The 18,475-nt window shown below is 57.4% G+C and overlaps 3 protein-coding genes across 3 annotated transcripts; all 3 read left to right on the plus strand.

The window, feature by feature from the left end:
- Positions 1-4,779: 4,779 nt before the first annotated feature.
- Positions 4,780-8,885, plus strand: SLS55_003941 (uncharacterized protein; the record flags this gene model as incomplete). Its single annotated transcript, XM_066775404.1, has 2 exons — positions 4,780-6,400; positions 6,457-8,885. The coding sequence occupies 2 exons, from the start codon at positions 4,780-4,782 to the stop codon at positions 8,883-8,885; spliced, it is 4,050 nt and encodes a 1,349-aa protein (XP_066633285.1).
- Positions 8,886-12,364: 3,479 nt separating this feature from the next.
- On the plus strand, positions 12,365-13,534 carry SLS55_003942 (uncharacterized protein; the record flags this gene model as incomplete). The annotated part of the gene is made up of 1 exon (XM_066775405.1): positions 12,365-13,534. One exon carries the CDS (start codon positions 12,365-12,367, stop codon positions 13,532-13,534), a length of 1,170 nt encoding a protein of 389 aa, XP_066633286.1.
- A 1,507-nt stretch (positions 13,535-15,041) lies between these two features.
- Positions 15,042-16,270, plus strand: SLS55_003943 (uncharacterized protein; the record flags this gene model as incomplete). Its single annotated transcript, XM_066775406.1, has 2 exons — positions 15,042-15,050; positions 15,206-16,270. 2 exons carry the CDS (start codon positions 15,042-15,044, stop codon positions 16,268-16,270), a joined length of 1,074 nt encoding a protein of 357 aa, XP_066633287.1.
- Between the last annotated feature and the right edge of the window lie 2,205 nt (positions 16,271-18,475).

An 18,475-nucleotide genomic window follows, 5' to 3' on the forward strand; every position in this document is an offset into this window, starting at 1 on the left:
GGGCGCCGCGCCCGCGCTTCGTCGGCGAGCCCTGCGTGCGCGCGCGCCGCGTCGTCGTCTTCCCCGCCACTGCCTCCTCCTCCTCCACCACCTCGTCCACCGACAACACCAACACCACCACCACCACATTCGTCCCCTGCGACCACCCCGACCACCTCGGCGCCGCCGACGACGAGGGCGAGTGCGCGGATTGCGTTCTCCGACGGCGGCGGCGGCGGTTTGGCCCTGTTCTGCGGGATGACGAGGACATCGACGACGACCATGAGGAAGAAGGATCGCACCGCCGGCTGTCGGTCGATTCGGCGGCGACGGGGGTGTCGTCGTCGTCGTCGTCGTCAGTGTCGTCGGTATCGTCGTCGTCGTCGTATGGTGGTGGTTGTTGGCGGCCTTTTGCGGGGTTGAGCGAGGGGGCGTGGGGGGAGTTGAGGAGGGTGCAGGGGAGGAGGATGAGGGGGAGAGGGGTTGGGGTGATGGTGGTGGTGGGGAGATGAGGGGGCGGGGAGGATCAGGCTCCGGGAGCTAGGGGAGTGGAATGGATCGGTGCAGGATCTTGGAGACCAGGGGAGGACGACTTGGTGTTTTGGTTGTGGTTGTTTGCTGCGAGTTGTAGCGACGCATGTATAGCGGTGTTTTCTTGTCTTGCATTTACTTCCCGCATGGCGTTCGAGCGCGCATTCGGATTGGCTCGGTGGAATGGCTGTGTAGGAGGGTTCTTTGAAGCTCCCCGTCTCCGTAATGAGATCATTGTGATGCAGTCTGTGGAGAAGATATTTTTCAGTGTTACTTACATGTGGTGATATTTCACCTTCTGTATACGATTTTTTGAGGTAAATTCTCTGTGATCCTCTTCAGATATCTTCTTGAGTGGAAAACAGCGCTTCCTGTAAGTGAGATCCGCCGAGATAAGGCTTAGTTGGTAGAGAATAACGTCCCGGTACCACTAAATCATTTCCAGTGACACTTAACGTAGTAACGTTGATTCTATCAGAGCGTTTCGTTAACACGAAAACACTTTCATCAACGAGAATCTGACGCGTAACCAGACCGGATTGAGAACAAAATTCAAACGAAAAGAAAATAACACTGCAAAGGAAACAGCCGATCTGTTGCACCTTCCAAATCAGATCATCAAGTTTTCATTTCTTCCAAATCCGGAGTCCCGCCTACGCGGCCAAACACTTCCCAAAGACGCACTCGAGGATCAACCTCAACAAGGCGGACTACAACATTACCCAAGACCTTCAAATAACTACCTGCAGAAGAAGTTTTCACTTTAACCGGGAGCCGAAAAACTCTCTGTCGGGCTCTCAGGGGAGAGGAAAAAGCGAGAGCGAGAGCAAGAAGTCAAGACGACCAACACTGGGGTGCAAAAAGAAGGGAAAACGACACCGACGAAATTCAGAAGGGGCCGTCAGCGCCATGTCCCGGGCCTACATAGCCCTATCAAACCCCTTTTCACAGGGTTTCTCCCTCGATCCCAGCGCGGAAGGTGGCGGTAGTCCAGTCACGGGATCCGCATCACCATGCCTTACTGCAATCCGCACCGTAGGCCTGGAGGACCCTTAGGTGAGAGCTGAAGCTCGCCGGCATAGCTCATAAGCAAGCGCTGGTACCCAACAACAAACAAGGAGAAGCCGACGTCAGCCAAAGAGAAACACGCCGAACACGAAGAACCCAGACTGCGGGCCGCGGGCAGCATGACGTCTTTCGCAGCAGACGCACATACATACCCCTGCGGCGCGCGATCGCGTATCTCTCTTCCGCCGGGGTGTTATATACCAGCGTCGACGATATGATCATCGCGTCTGTGGCGGGCGATGGGAAACAAGACCTAGCTGTTCTCTGACTCGGTCACCACCCTCCAGATCAACGACCGGGGTTTGCCGGTGTGGCGCGCGTGCGACTCGACACCGAGGTGCAGTTGCCGATGCGCAATGCAGACAGACAGACCATTTTCTGCCTTGCGTCCGGCGGAGGCGGGTGAACGCAGGGGTGGCTGCCTTCCTGATTAGTGCATGTGGTCGACTGCTGGCTGGCGTGGGACGACGGCGTATGCGTGTGTGCTCGAGGCGCCGGTCTTGGACACCTCAGCGCGCTTTGGAGGGGGGTTTTTTTTTTTCTGCATCGCTTTTGCTTCTATGTTGCACTGGGTGCGTTGGGCATGCGCATATGGTACCTGTTGTGTGGCATTTGAATGCAGTGTAGCAGATCCAGAAGGCCGGGAGAGAGAGAGATCAGTTCACCAGATCTAGTTCACCAGTCAGGAGGTGAAAAGCCAGCCAAACTCGGATGACAGTGCAGGTGTCATCGGGAGGTTGGTATGTATGTACAGGCTGCTCTTCGTTCTTTGATTTTCTTCCTGCATCGGGTCGGAAGATAATGTTGGTGATGGTGCCCGGCTGCTGATCGCGAAGTGCGACCAAGCTTTTCGTTTCGCTCGTCTATTTTCGGCGAGTATCGTGGCCCCCAATGATGATTGCATTCCGGAGATTTAGGGAGCAGGGAGACCCATACCCTGTAACACTACTCCGCATTGCATGACATGCGGCCCTGATAATACGTACTTTCGACGGCCAATAAGGTGACCGCGGGCAATCCGGCTGATGAGTCCGACCTCTCTCCCATGACACTTCTCTTTTTCCGACCGAAAATGCTGAGGAGTGCCGAATGATGACGACGACGACAACGACGGCTCATGCCGCAAAACGCGACATCACGTGGCCGTTCACCATCACGGCCATCCAGAACGCGACCTATACGAGCGACAAGAAACGACGGTTTCCAGCAAAAGCGACGGCGGGGGAACCGATCAGCCTTAGTGCCCTCGTCCTCATACCATACTAGCACGCGCGGGAATAGGGCAAACCCTTTCGGTCGACGGCCCCGGAGCAAAAAGCAAAGAAAAGAAAAAAAAAAGTAAAATCTCTTTCTTCATACCGGAGCGAGCGCGCGTTATGAGGAAGGATGGGCTGCGAAAGTGGGGCCGTGTGGGCTGCATGGGGAAAGCGTTTGTGTTGCTCCAACTCCAAAACACACGTCTCGACGCCGCACGGTGGTCCGGCTGATATAGGCAAGGCATGCGTGTTTCACTTGATGCAACCCGACGCGGACACGCACACGCACGCACGCAGCAGCAGCAGCAGCAGCAGCGACGAAGCGGTTGATGACTCTTTTTCGCAACCCCATTTGCTGCCGACCAGGCCAAGGAGTTCCCTCCCCTTACATCGAGGGGGAGGGGCCGAATCGGGCCATTTCTTCGACCGGGCACAGAGAGAGGGACGAGATGCAGAAGTGCCCCGTTCGCCATCTGTCCGCTAACGCCGATAGTGGCTTTTTTCCCTCTTCACACACAGATGGCGCCGTCGTGCCGCCCGGCGACGGCGCACCACGTGGGTATGGAAACTGGGTAGGCTTTACGCCTGTGGCTTGCCTTGCTGCGCGCACTTGCAGCGCGGAAAAAGCAAAACCTCTCGAGCGATGGATCGCGGGCAGGCTGAGCTTGACAGCCGTCTGCCACGTGGGAACGAAAGCACGGAGACAGGCACTTTACCCTGACTCGTCGCTCGGGGCGCGGGCGCGCGCGGGAGCGTGCTCGTCCCTGGGCGGCTTGGCGAACCGTGTCGATCGCACTTTGTTTATATTTTTTTTTCCAAGACGCGGTGCACAGTGGCCAACATGAAGGATGGCGGTGGCGGTCGTCGTCAGCGGAGGAGAGGGGAGTGGGTGTTGAAGAAAGAGGCGGCCGTCAGCAAATCGGCAGGCTGTCCCCTGACGCGGGCACACGGGCGGGCGTTTGTTGCGCGCAGAAAGAGGCGCGCGATATCAGCTTATTATTCGTCTGCGCAGGTGGCAGATCTCCCGAACCGTCGATCCGGGCGGTCGCTGGCGGGCCAGCTAATCAGAAGGCCAGATGCAAACGGGCGCTGGACCTTGCGCGCCGCCATTCGCTAGCCCGCGAGCTGCTCGGTTGCGCTTGTGCGCGCCAGCCAGCCGCCATGATAGTCGTCGCAGCAGATGTCGTCGCGAGCACAAGGCCGGCAAAAGCGCTGCGGCGGCTGCGGCGGCTGGTCATCAGATCCATGCAGCAGCGGTTTCAGCAGTCGTGCGCGTGTCGCGGGTTGATGGGGCTTGCTGCTGTGCCGCCCTCGGGCAGCCGAGCCTGCGTCGGGCTGTCAGTGTGCAGACAGCCAGTATAGCTGCCGCCGCTACTTCTGGCCAGGCGCCCGCCGCGCGCTCAGGAGTGTCGCCGCATCGCTCCGCCGCCACTCGTCGCCCTCGATTGCTGGGCCGGCGCGCGTGCTGCATCCGCGTCCCTGCGCCCTGCCCTGATTGCGACGGCCTGCGACGACCCACCGCGCCGCTTGGACCGCCTGTGCCGTCCGGGATACCGATCGACGCGGGGAGCGGCAGCATCCCCCTCGAGCCCTGAGCGAGCCCTGAAGCCCTTGAGCACTGGTCCCCCCGAGTCCGCTTCTCCCTCGCCTGAAGCGACTCACGCGACAGACGAGCAGCAGCTGCACGCTGCCAGCCATGCGCACCTAGCCTTCTCCGCCCACGTCGCTCGCTTCGTTCCGCCAAACCCTCGTTCCGCCCTCGCCCGGCCCCTGTCCCGCCCCAGCGACTTCTCACAGGCACTTGTGCGACCGCCACCAGTGAGAGCCGACCTCCACCAGCCCTGTCGGCATTTGAGCCGCCCATTGCGCCGCTGAAATACCCCAATTCGCCTCCTTCCTTCTGCCCAGTCCCCAGACCTGCGCCGCATTCCTCCACGCCCGCGGAATGCATCGCCTGCCCCGACAGCAGGACGACGGCGCTCTGAACTCGCCGCGCTCCAGTCGCGCCCCGAGCATCAGCAGCGATCGCCAGTCCACCACCGGTTCCACAAGCACCGTCGCCGCCGTCTACGTCCCGTCCGCCGCCTTCCACCCGCCGCCCGCCTACGTCGCCGTCTCCGCCGCCTCGCAGATCGTCACCGACCACCAGAATGCCACCCTGCTCGACCAATTGACCGCCGAGGAGGCCGACAATGTGCCCGCCGAGAGCGCCCGCTTCTCCGACGAGGCCCTGGCCCTGCTCAATGGCTTCCTCGACTCGCTCCTCTTCTCTGTCCTGGCCACCGCCCGCTCGCGCTCGCTGACGACAATTCGCCCGGCCGTCCAGGAGGTCCTGAAGCCGAGGCTGGCACGCGAGGCCATGCAGGCTGCAGACGAGGAGCTTTCTGGTCTTTTGGCCGGCGAGGACGAGGACGAGGAGCTCCCCAATGGCAACGATGTGAAGTGGAACCTGGAAGCCGTGTTCAAGCGCACGCGCCTGCGCATAATGGTTTACACCCGTCTCGGCGAGCTCGAAGACGAGGACGAGGAGCGCTTCCTGGAAGAAGACGAAGTGTACGCCGAAGATGAGGAAGCCCGGGACGCCGGCCTGGTCTCTTGGGCCGCCGCCATCTTCCTTACCTCTGTCGTCGAATACATGGCCGAGCAGACCCTCATGGTCGCTGGTCAAGCCGCTTTCAAGCGCATACGAGCCAAGCGGAGGAGGGCCGACCAGTCGCAAGTCAAGGACGGGGATGAGCTGGAAGAGCTGGAACGCTCTATCGTGCACGACTTCGACATGGAGAAGGTCGCACTGAACTCAGCACTCGGCCGCCTTTGGAGGACATGGAAGAAGACGATCCGCGCACCTGTTACACCCATCACTGCAACCAGGCGCTCATCACTCTTTAGCAGCTCCTTTTCTTTCAACGCTCAGCGCAGATACAGCACTGGAAACGCACATGATGCCCCCAGTGCGGCTGCCCTTGCCGAGGTGCCTGAAGTCGAGTACTCTGAACGCGACATTGCATCGAACATTCCTCTCCCCATGGGTAAAAATGACGTCGAGGAAATCGAAGTCCCCGGTCTCGCTCAGACGTACGAGGACGTGGACGCGAGCGCGACCCCTGCACCGAGCAACAAGAAGCAGCGCCCGATGAGTTGGCTCGCTGCTCCAGGGTCGGGCCGCCACCTGATTCGCACGCGTTCCAATTCGATGCCTTCGCTCAAGAAGTTGGCCGAAAGGCAGGCGTCGATGAACAGTGAAGAGACACCCCTGACACCGCCTTTCGAAACACCTGCAGAATTCTTTCCCCAGCGCAAGGAATATATCACTGAAGGTGAGCAAATTGCCGCAGCAGAGCAGACGAATGGCTCCACGGAGAAGGACCAGGCCGCCGAGGCAAAGGAATCGGCCGACGAAAGGGAACGTGAAGACGTGTCGTCGGTCATTGCTGAGACTGGGTCTCTTCCTGGAGCTGCGTCGCCGCCACCTGCTCCTCCGCTCAGCCGCCGGAGTATATTGAGGGATCGTTCGCCGAAGCCGCTGCAGCTTGGAAGGGATATACTTGGCAATGCGAAGCCAACGGGTGCGTTTACGCCTGTCGTGATGTGATGGTGTTTCTCTCGTGCTGACCGAGTGCAGATGTGAATCGTGCCAATAAGCAGCGCCCCGAGAACAAGGTCGAAATTAAGCCGAAGCCGAGGTCGACTTCACCGGCGAAGGAGAACAGAGAAGACAAGTCTGTTAAGCCGAGTGAGGTCACTGGGCTAGCCAGGACAACAGACGTTGCCAAGTCCGGACCTCCGTCGCCCCTTCCCGCGGCAATCGATGACGCAGTTCGGAAGGAGAAGCGGGCCACTAACCGCCTCTCCGTCTTTCCCGTTCCTGCAAAAAGCCCTGCTGCTCCTTCCCCAGAAGCGCTGCCCACCAAAGAGTCAGTGCCCAAGGACGCCTCGAAAGAGTCCTCCCTGTCGGGGTCAGCGAACGACGAATCTCGGCCCGGCTCGAAGTCGAAGCAGACTCCCACGGAACCGGCCAAAGAAGTCGACACCGGCGCCAACCACCGCGTCAGCAGAGCGCTCCGCTCGCAGACCGTCTCTACGCAGGCGTCGCAGACGATCCCTCAGGGACCGCCTTCAATTTCGGCCCTCTCGTCGCAGACCCGGGACAGCTCCACGTCGCGCAGGTCTCACGACAGTTTGAGAGGCAAAGACTACGGCGTGGAGCGCGCGGGGTTGCAGCGAGTGTCGTCGATCTCGTCGGCCGGGACGTCGATTCTTCACACGTCACGCGGCTCCGAGTCCAGCATTCCCACGGCCGGGGCCACGCGGCGGCCAACGGTTAATTCGAGGAAATCCGAAGACGACCGTGCGCGCGACTTTGACGCTGCGATTGCGCAAGCCGACACTGTTTACTATACGCTCACCCCTGAACGCATGCGCGAGGTAAGTCGGGAGCGCGAGAGGAAAGCCAGAGCCGAGGCTGAGGCCCGAGACCAGGCTACGCACGCGAGATCTGCAGCCGCCGCTCAGGTTTCAGTTTTCCCACGTGGGCCCCACAGCGGATCGGGCTCGAGCCAACAGTTGCAGCGCTCCAACTCCTCCTCGCGGGGATCGGTCAGTAGTAAGCAAGGGAAGAGCACAATTTCCGACGATTCTGCGAAGGAAGCGAAGGCTTCGCGGCCCACCCCTATTAATCAAGTCGGAAACATCTACACGCGCAATAAGTACATGCCCCGCGAGCCGCGAGTGCAGACCGACCCGACCTTCGACCTGCGCGACTTCCTCATCTCCACCACTCCCACCGGCAACAACAAGACCGTAGCTCCCCTCGACACTGCCTTCGCGCGCACCGCAGACAGCAGCCCCGCCACCACCACGCCCACCGGCTCCAAAGGCCTCTTGTCGAAGACCAACTCCCGCTCTCGCACCGGCTCTCGATCGGGCAAGAATTCCTTCAGCGAAGGCTCGTCTCTCTCGCTTGCGACCCGGCGGAAGCTCGAGGCCCGCAGTCCGGCTGGCCCAGTGCACGTTGACAACGACCTCATTGATCTGATCCGCCAAGGTCCGCCTGGTTCCGACCACCGCATCCCGCGTACCGTGGCGCCGTTCCGTGACACGATGGATTCCGAACAGATGGAGCTCTACTCGAACAACGCCGTCACGCCTTCGATTCATTCCCAAACCACATCAAATTCCCGCAGCGGCCTGCTGGCCCAGCAAAAGACGGTGCAGCCGGCTTACAGCAGTGACCCGTCGTTCTTGAGCGGTGGCTTCCCCGAAGGACCAACGGTGACGAAAAACCGGCCGAAGAAGCGATTCGACCCTTACGCCATTCCGGATGACGACGAGCTCGAGGAAGAGTTTAACGAGGAATTTGGCGAGGAGTTTGACGAGGTCGATGACGAGCTCACGGCGCTGCCGGGCAGCACCGGTGGGCCCGTGTCGACGCCACCAAGCGCTTTCCCGAGCGAGAACAGCACGGCGCAGGAATCGTCGGCCCACAAGCAGCAAAAGGCCAAGACGGCGACGTCGGAACTGGCCGACTTTTTCGCGAGCGAGCCGCCCACCAGAGCAGCGGCCGAAGCTCCCGTACAGCCGTTCGTCCTCTCCGAATCCACCCTCAAGGCCATCAAGGGCGGCGGCTCCGCCACGGCCGCATCCGCAAACGGCGTCCGCTCCGCTTCGTCGTCGCACGGCAACCCCTCCTCGGGCGCCGCCGCCCCCGTCGGCATGCCGCCTTCCACCACGAACAACACGTCCACCGTCACCGGTGCCAACTCCCGACTCGGCTCGTCGGCGTCGAACGGCAGCTTCGGCAGCGGCGGCGGCGGTGGCATGGCCAAGCGCAACAACACGCTGCGTCAGACGGGTGCGAGAGGCGCGCGCATGGGCGAGAGCGAGGAGCGTGGCGGTCTGAGCGAGATGGCCGACTTCCTCAAGAACTCGGGACCGCCGCCGGCCATGGACGAGAAGCCGCTCCCGTTTGTCAAGTTCGGCAAGGATGGCAACCCCATCGAGCCTGGGGCGAAGGAGAAGAGTAGGGGTATTTCGAGGTTCTGGAAGAGATGATGAGAGTTTTCCGAGTAAAAAGTGATCAGCAGAGATGGAAAAAGCTAGAGATGTTTTAATGGCTCCCCCTCCTCCCCGTCCCCCTGGCGTGGTCTAGAGCCGAAGATTTTGGCCATCGCCGGTGTTTTTTTCCTTGACTTTCCTATGTATCAGGTCCGGATCCTCGTTTCGCCTTGCTTGCTTTTTTCCCTACGCTGTACAAGCATCGTCAGGTTGTTGTTGTTTTTCCCTTTTTCTGTGTTTTCTTCATGCCCGCTAAGAAAGATCTCTTTGGGGGTTTATATCGACTTTATGTTTTTCTTTCATTTCCCACAACTGTTCCGACACAAACATTTTCCTATTTCCTTGCCTATATGGTTCCAGCTAGCTTCGCGGATGTTTGTTTGCTTGCTTGCTATTTCTTTTCAGGATCCAGATACCCTCACACGGAGTACACACACACATCCACATACACACAACAAAACGTGGCCAACCCCGATCATCTTTTTTTTCCTTCCCTTAAAAAGTATCTACGGGAAAAACGATAGGGGGCAGGGAATTTTCCTTTGAATCTCTTTTTCCAAGCCTTGTTTGTTAGGAGTATCTATGCGTCTGAGGCTGTCGGAATGCTACATATATATACATCTCAGTTGAGTCGATCTATATGCACGTCTTTTTCTAATCAGTAATGAGTGGTTCTGGTTGCTGCCTGCTTGGCTTTTTTAGTGATTGTGGGTAGGGTGTGAATGTCTATGCCTGATGGTGTTGGGGGGGTGGAGTGTCTGGGTGGCTTCGACTCGGATGGGCGGGAAAGGTTGCGTCGTAGTAGGTGGGTGTGATTGTTTGCGGTCACTGGATGGGTTTTGAAGAGTGTTCGTCCAAGCTGTCGGTCAGCAGCACTTCTTCATTATCCCCCCTTTCGACGCCGCGTCTCACACTCCCCCCATATCAGCTATAATCCGTTCCAGCCCTGCTGTCTCCTCGCCGCGTCGCCTCCACAACCAGCATCAACACGTTCTCGTACCAGTCCCCGTGCCACCAACCCTTGTAGAGCCGGTCAACCGCAACGCACCCTCGGCCGCGGACACGGCGCTCGACGCGACCTGCGCGGGGACAAGAATACCACCAGGACCAAGCATACTTCGGTATGAGCTATCCGTGTCGCTCGTATCTAATTCATTACTAATGTAGGGTAGTCCGCGGGGAGGTTGCGGCAAATGCTCATTTCACGATGCAGTCAGCGGTCCTGTACGGACTTGCCGAGCCTGTTGAGAATTCAGTGCAACAGATGCCATTCAGTTGTCCATCAGGAAATTGTACCTGGGATCAGTTTGACTCTTTGGCAGTATGCAACGTCTGCAGTGATGTGTCAGGCAAACTGAGCAGGAAACTTTCTAATTCAGAAATGTGGGGATATCTTGATAGAAGTAACGCCGTTACGTTGCAGCACGAGGGTGTAAAATTCGAACTGCCCAACGGACTCTGGATCGACAACTCCATCGGCTTCGGAGGTGCCAGAAATGTTCCAGCTGGAGTCTTGATGGCCACTTCCGGCACGGGAAATTCCTCCGAGACTTGCAGTTTGCAATATCTTGATACGCTCATCTGGTCAATCACCATCCTCAAGACTTTTCCAAACCCTCTGGACACTTTCAGCTGCCTGGCCGGATATTACCCTGGAGGCATCAGAATGCGGCTTGTACTACTGCATTAAGTCTTACAAACCCACAGTGCGAGCTGGGATTTTATACGAAACTGAACTGCTCCGCTCGGACTTTACCCGCGATCCAGACTCATGGAGTACCACAGGCCCTTGGACCTCGAGATTCCTCGAGATACCCGATACCCGGCCATGGAGAGTTTCGATAGAGTTTAGCGACACTTGGTCCATCGTGGAAAAAACCGATCTGACACTTGGCCGCACGTTCAACATCTCCCAACCCGCCGTTGATGGAATCAGTTTCTGCTTCCGGGACCTGTTCTCCGCCAACGGCACCGATCGCGTAAAGAGGCCCAACGGGTGGTACATAGTCACGCCACAGAAGCAGATTCAACCGAGCTCGATGCAAGCACTTTACGACGCCCCAGACGTAACACGGGTCTTCGAATCCATTTCACGAAGCATGAGCAACGTCCTCCGCGCCGGCGCCGACAACGCAACTGTCAGATTCGGCAAGAGTGGGGCCCTGAAGACATACTATCGGGTCGTGTGGCCTTGGATCTCGCTACATTGGGTCGCGGTGTTTGCAGGCGCCGCCTATCTCGTACTCACCATTCTCGGTACGCGAAGGGCGGGAGCACCGGTTTGGAAATCGAGCTCCTTGGCGACACTGTCGCGTGGGGCGTACGTTGGAGGCGTCTTTGACGATGCGCATACGCTTTCGGCCCTCAGGGAAAGGGCCACGGTCGAGCATGCACAGCTCTTGGGTCAGCAGGGCATGCCTGACGGTGAGATTGCCTTTAATCACAATAACAGATGTTATGACGCTAACGAAAACCAGTAAAATCGAGCGTCGAGTTGGCAGTGATGCGGGAAACGGCTATGGCGTCACGAGCTCGGCTTACATCTTCATCTTCACTGCAGGACGATGCGTCCGAACAGCAAGATTATTTCCAAGATGCCTATTACGATCCATTGCAGCCAACAGATGACGCGCAGACAGATCAGAGATTTTAGGGGTCAGTTGTGGTCTGTAATAGGGTGTCATGCTACTGGGCATCGCGTTCTACGAGTTATGGCTGTTCTTTTCCGAAACAATAGAACAAAGAAGATTCTTACGGGCCTGGGGAACTTAGAAGTAGAGTCGAGGCGCTTGGAGTATGCTGCAAAGGATTCCAAGACGACAGATATCGGGAACAGCCATTTCCGGTATCAATTTTAAAACCATAGAAACAAAACGTGGTTACATATTCAGGGAATAATTGCAGAGGCAGTATTCCATTCGGTGGCTTTGGTAGTGACGATTGTGCTGTAAGGTCTTTCCTGTTTGCACGAGGTTACTGGCTTGATGCCAGGCTTGCTACTCGTACCATGCTTGTCACCACCCCAATATTACTTCCCGATCAGGCTTAGTTCGATCCGAAACGCTGTTTGACTCCAAGCCACTGCTGGTCTGTGCCTGCGTCTTGGCATCCGGGACCATTTAATGCTTGCCTTCTGTTCGGCCGCAGAGAAAGCACCGTCAACCACTCTTCGCTCAGTTTGCTATCCACCGCGGTCTCTGACACCCGCGCCCGCGGTCACCCTCAAACGCGTCTCCTTCACCTTCAACGGCAACGCGCTCTTAGCAGTCATGGTTCAAGCTTCGCATCCGTTATTGAAGCAAGGCTGTACTGGAGTCAGCCGCAGCCGCATCTTCAATGGCGACCAAGCCTTCAACGGAGAGGAAGGTCTCGAAGCCTTCGAGGATGTCCAGCAGCTCTGTCATAGAGCCGTAGCGCCATGCCCGGGTCCACCGTGTCCGGATTGCGGCGCCCCCGCCGTGCACACAGATTCCGTCATGATAGCCGTCGACGGTGCATGCCGAAATAACGGTCGCCCGGATGCCACGGCCGCGTGCGCTGTCTTCTTCACCTCCAACTCTATTTACAACGAGACGCACATCCTCGCCGCCAACGGGCCGTACGCGCCGACGAGCCAGCGCACTGAACTCATGGGAGGTATCAAGGGGCTGGAGGCGGCTAAGCGTCTGGCTACCACCTTGGATGGAGAACTCAAGCAGGTCGTCATCAAGACGGACTCGGCCTACCTCTTCCGCGGCGCGACCGAATGGATAGCGAAGTGGGAAGCTCGCGAGTGGAAAAACGCAAAGGGAGGTCCGGTCGTCAACCAAGACCTGTTTCGCCAGCTCGAAGTGCGCATCGTCGAGCTCGAGAGCATGGGCGTTCTGGTCCAATTCTTCCAAGTGCCCAGGACGCAGAACCGGCAGGCAGATGCCGCGGCCAACGAAGCTTTGGATGCAGCGGAGGAGCCAACGCATGCCGCGGCATCGGCTGTGGAAGTTCCACAGGGGGAAAAGATCGAAGAGGAAGAGCGAGAGCAGACAACCGATGCCGAAGCACCCTTCTTCGTCATCATCTCACTGGCCGGCGACCCGCGCTTCGACCACTACTACCGCTACTTGGCCGCCATGCTCTACGGCCGAGCGCGCATTGTCCGTGCCAACGACCCCTCCGCCGCGTGCGCCTACCTGGCGGCAGCCGCAGCCCCGCCCACCGCCGTCCTCGTGACCGATGCCGGAATCACGGAGACCCACGAGGGCTCGGTCCTCGATCGGCTGAAGGAATACGTGTTGAATGGCGGCACAGCCATCTTCTGCGGCCTCTTCAGCATCTACGTCCAACCGGACAGGCTGAGCGCCTTCTTCCGCACGCACTTCGGGCTCCCCTGGGCAAGCGGCGATCACGCCCGAGCGACGTTCCGGCTCAACGTAGACGCAGCAGCTGCCTTGCCGTCGCCGACGTCCTTGCCTTACGAGTATGAAGTGGAGGCGCTGCTTTTGACGGGCGTGGGCCGGCGCGCCGCGCTCTTCCTGCCCAAGGGTGGTCAGTATTGGATGCAGACGGCCGCCGCCTGGGCGAGGGTTGGACGGGGTTGGGTCGGATATCTTGGAGATGATGGCTCTGAGGATACAACGGATGATGTCCTGCTTTCCATGTGCGGTCTCTGAGTACGTGTTTGCGCCTCTATTCTGAGGTCGTTTGCTTCAAAGGGACGGGACAAAAGGAAGGGAGGCAGTTTGCTGACGGATGCACAATATCATTGCTCTACTTGATTCGTCACGTAGGAATTGAAGTAGTCTTCTCTTTGTGTAATATATTCCAAAATCTCCTCGAAAGCGGGAAGTCTCATCCACGTACCTGGTCAGCTTTTACAAGGCGGATGTTGCCGTTCTCATCAGCATCGAGGACCGCTTGCAAGCTCCTTGTTCTGTGCTTCAACTCCTTCATGGATATTGGATGCAGCTCTTGATCGGGCCAACCCTCGGGCTGCACAAAGAATGCCAACGTGCTGACGGATCTCCAGGAAGGGATACCGCTTTGGTGGGAGCGGACAAAGCTTGAGGCAGGTCTGCCCCTACCTCTTGCGATAAATTGACTTTTTCACTAGCAGAAAAGCCTGTAGCAAGCCATGAGCTGATGAGCGAATGATTTTGCTGCGTTGATTGCGAATAATTGGTTTCCCTCGTCATGTTTTGCATCCGAAGATACTTTGAACGGGCAGACAGTAGTACGGTACAAATGAAAATGGATGAAAGAATTTAGAAAAAGAGAACCTGATCGGTCTACCATGTCACCGGTGTAACCGAGTAGAAGTGCCTTCTTGTCAGGAAGGTTTAGGCGAGTTTACGGCAGCGCCTCGACGAACATAGACACTGTCCGTGTCCGTGTCCGTGTCCGAACATCAACCCCAGTAATATTTGCGAGACCTTATTCGCTTGCCATCATTTCTGACTGACATAGCCCTAACGCTTCTCCACATTCATGTTGATCTGACTACAGTCAGAAATACTCGGGCAGTGTCCGTTTTGGTAGTTCGGGTCTTTAAAAGGCAGCCCACGGCCATCATCTCCTGCCGCACAGCCAAAGCCAATCTCGTTGAAAGCCAAACGGAATCCCCAAAAGCTCAACATCATGATCGCCTTCATATGTACACTATTTCTCCTCAATTCGGTTATCGTCACACCTACTGCGCAATCGTTCCAGCCATGCCCTCTACTGGGCCCGTTTTTCCCGGCAGCTCGCATCGATCCTTCCTCTGCGGTACTCCAGGACTCGCTCTCAAGCTTCACTGAATTGCTCGACAAGTATGTGCAAGCGGGGGATGGAGACTTTGGTCCAATCACGCCAAATACGACCAGTTTCAGCATTACTCTGTTCGCGGGCTCTTCGTCATCCAATCAGAGCAACCCAACTTTCTACGAGTACCATCATACCGCTCCGGCGACGTCGAACAAATCCGGAGAAGTAAACGCCCACTCGCAGTACCCCGTCGGCGCGCTCACCCAACTGTTTACGGTGTACGCATTGCTTGCCGGCCATGGGTCGCAAGTCTGGAGCAAACCGATCACGGAGTTCCTACCCGAGCTACTCCACTACCAGAACGGGTCTTCCGCAGCTGATCCTCTGTCGTTGGTGGACTGGGAAGAAGTGACATTGGGCGCACTGGCAAGCCACATGGCCGGAGTCGGAAGAGACTGTACGCCGCACCACGACATCTACATGACCGAGCACTCGCTGACAGCAGCCCAAACAGCACACGCATGCAGCATCTACGGCCCATGCAGCGCAGACGGTACGTACCAACCCCGCCGTCCCCCAGCTCAACCACTCACTAACAGCAAACCACAGAATTCCTCCCAAAGTTCGCCTCACAACCCCCATCCTACCTCCCCGACACGACCCCGCTATTCTCCAACGCAGCATTCCAGCTCCTCGCCTCCGCCATGGAACGCACCACCGCCACGCCCTTCTCCAGCATCCTCCAAACCCGCATCCTCACCCCCCTCGGCATGACCCGCACCGCCCTCCTGGCCGGCGCCTCCGCCCCCCACCCCTCCGGCCTCCCCACCGTCGGCGAACCCGCCTCCCTCTCCCTCCTCACCACGCCCCACGACCTCTCCCTCGCCGGCGCCTCCATCCTCTCCTCCACGCTCCTCTCCCCCGGCACCACGCGCCGCTGGCTCTCCCCCGCCTCCGCCACGTCCAACCTGCGCAACGCCGTCGGCCGCCCGTGGGAGATATACCACTTCGGCCTCAACGCGACGGATCCGGTTGTCGACGTCTACACCAAGACGGGGAGTATCGGGAAGTACAGCGCGTACTTCGGCGTCGCGCCGGACCACGATGTCGGGTTTTCGATACTGGCGTCGGACGATGGTGAGAGTGGTGGGGTGGCACCGGATCTGAATGCGTATGCGGATGTCGCGTTGGAGGCGCTGCTTGCGGTCGCGGCGCTGGGGAGGAAGCAGGCGGGTGCGCTGCTGGCGGGGGAGTACTACCGCGGCGCCGACGACGCGGGCGCGAACTCGTCGCTGGTGTTGAGGGAGACGGGGGATGCGGATCCCGGGTTGGCGGTCGAGACGTTCGTCGTCGACGGCGGGGATTGGCGGGCCCGGACTGCGGCGCTGATGGCGGTTGGAAGGCCGGCGGATCTCGATTTTCGACTGTATCCGACGAATCTGAGGGCGAAGGCCGCGGATGGTGGCGTACGGGTGAGGTTTCAAGCCGTTTATCAGGATAAGAGTGCGCCGGTTGATCAGGGGACGCCGACGTGCGTTACTTGGATGGATGTCGGTGAGGATGGCGGAGATGTTGTTGATGGGTTTGTGTTCCATTTGGATGGGAATGGTAATGCTACTGCTATTACGATACCCATGTTGGGTTTGGAATTGCAGAGATATTAGGGAACGATTCGTTGGGCATTTTTAGACTTTTGATGGAGGCTATAGTACGCGCTCTTAGATGAATAGTAATGTCCTTATTTCCGCATAGCTGAGTGTCGCTCTGAAGTCTTTCCGAGGCGATTCCAAGGCGCATGTCATAGACGTAGATTCTTGAGGCTCAGTACATCACTAGACAACGTTTTTAGCATGTAGTCTAATTTCCATTTGTGCTCTTGTCATATCCCAATGTATATCTTAGAAGGACCTCTGCGATTACATCGCCTCCTTTCCCTTTTCGTCCAAGCTTTCGCACACTCCCTTATCTTCGTCCGACTGACCTACTTGCAGGGCGACCCGCCGAGTAACGTCGAGCAAACGGCATGGTCGTGTCATTGCTAGCGATATGGTGCACGTGGTGCTCATATCTTATAAGCAGTTGGGCGAAAGGGTCGATAGCAATGGCGATGATTGTGGTGACGGCTCCCAGGCGTAAGACGGTTCTGTATACATTAATACCCATCTGCATACGATACGCAACGTAGTATTTTTACCCTCTTCCATTAGTCCATAGCAGTTTGAGACTGCCCCACGGCCCACGGCTTGCGCTGTCGATTCTCTCAAAGCCAAGTAGCACGCGCTTTTGGTGCGAGAATAATATCCATTTCCACTGACTTGTCGATTCAGCGATAGCAAGGGCAAGGGTTGCTTTACTTGCGGTAGAAAGGACGGACACCCATGTGTTGAGGGTGATGGTGTGTCAGGAGAAAACCTGTTTGTGATCATAGACAGCAAGCACACCTACCAGAGCGGCCAAGCAGAGGATGCTTACTGTGAGTGCCGCAACCTCCAGAATCCAGAAAATTTGTTTGAAAGATGGCAAGCGTCTGGCGGTGCAACACGTTGGAGTAGTAGATGTGAGCCAAATAAATGAGAGTGGGGATGAATATCCAGGAAAGGTTAGGCCATATTTATTCGTTAGGTCTCGGCTATGCGCGGAGTATGACAGTGATACAGCAGGGGGAAACCAGGTAGGCTCAGGGACAAATCTGTGTTCACCGTCTTCTAGGCATCAACATCGCCCCTCTTGTGCGGCAACACAGTGACCAAAATAGGCCACTAACGCATGTCAGCATGCAACGCCTTCCCAATGGAGTATCTTATGGGGTGTGGCTCACCTTAGACTTCTTTCTTTACTTGCTCGAGTGACACAACTTGTTGATATGGACTTCCATGACCTCATCGTTGTCAGGCACATCACCATTTTTCGGGAGGCTCTCGGCTGCCCTCCGAGACATAATCTACGGCATCGGCCCCGCGTTTCCCAAGCAGGACGGTGATATCTGCACCAACGTCACTGGATACGGTATTGCCGGTGGAACATACCTGCCGCCTGATCCCGTGTCAATTGCAATCCTTCCAGACAGGTCCAACCCTTTTGAAGTCCGGCATCTGATAGATGAGGTCGGAGTATGCTAATATGGCCCATCAATGTCGCAACCCTTCCGTCAAATTTCACACCGAGTTTTGCCACCCGCGGCTTGACTCGTCATGCAAAGTCTGGTGGCCAGTATTTCCCTTTTTGGAAGTGTTGGCAGCGCCGATCACGCCATCGTTGAACCAAAAACGGTAAAATGTGCAACGGCGAAAACCAACAAGGTTTTCCTTCGTGGCCTTTAGGGAGCGGCCAGCAACATAGAGCCACGGATTTCGCAGAGCTTGTGTAATACGCGACTATCATGGGTCCTTGGAGCAGGGCTACAAGGCAATCATTAAGCAGCTAAAGGGACGCAGGGAAACTGCTTTAAGCAGTAACGAACGGAGTATAAATAAACCTACACCATCGGAAACCCCAATTGCAGATGATTTGTGTCTCACAAAGCACCGGGTATACTTCCAAGATATCAACTGAGCCCATGTACAAATACGTAGCCATGTATTCGCTCCTATCGTACATGCAGGGGGACAGGCGCCACAGCCGACCATCCGATAACAACTGCAGTTGATATTGGACGGCCAATAGCATGGCAAACTTGGAGGCATCTCAGCCGAAGCCATTTCCCCGATCAGGCAATTTGCAGGCAATGCTCGATGCCCAATGCGGGCTTTGGACCGGCCGGGTTTTCCCCGAACGAGCTCACCGCCCGGCGGGGGTACCTGGCGGGGTATAAATCCAGCCACGTTTAGACTGTGCATCCCACAACGACACACAATACATCACTTGACACC

This window comes from Diplodia seriata, assembly GCF_021436955.1.
Source record: "Diplodia seriata strain FDS-637 chromosome Unknown scaffold_4, whole genome shotgun sequence".
Classification (NCBI taxonomy): domain Eukaryota; kingdom Fungi; phylum Ascomycota; class Dothideomycetes; order Botryosphaeriales; family Botryosphaeriaceae; genus Diplodia; species Diplodia seriata.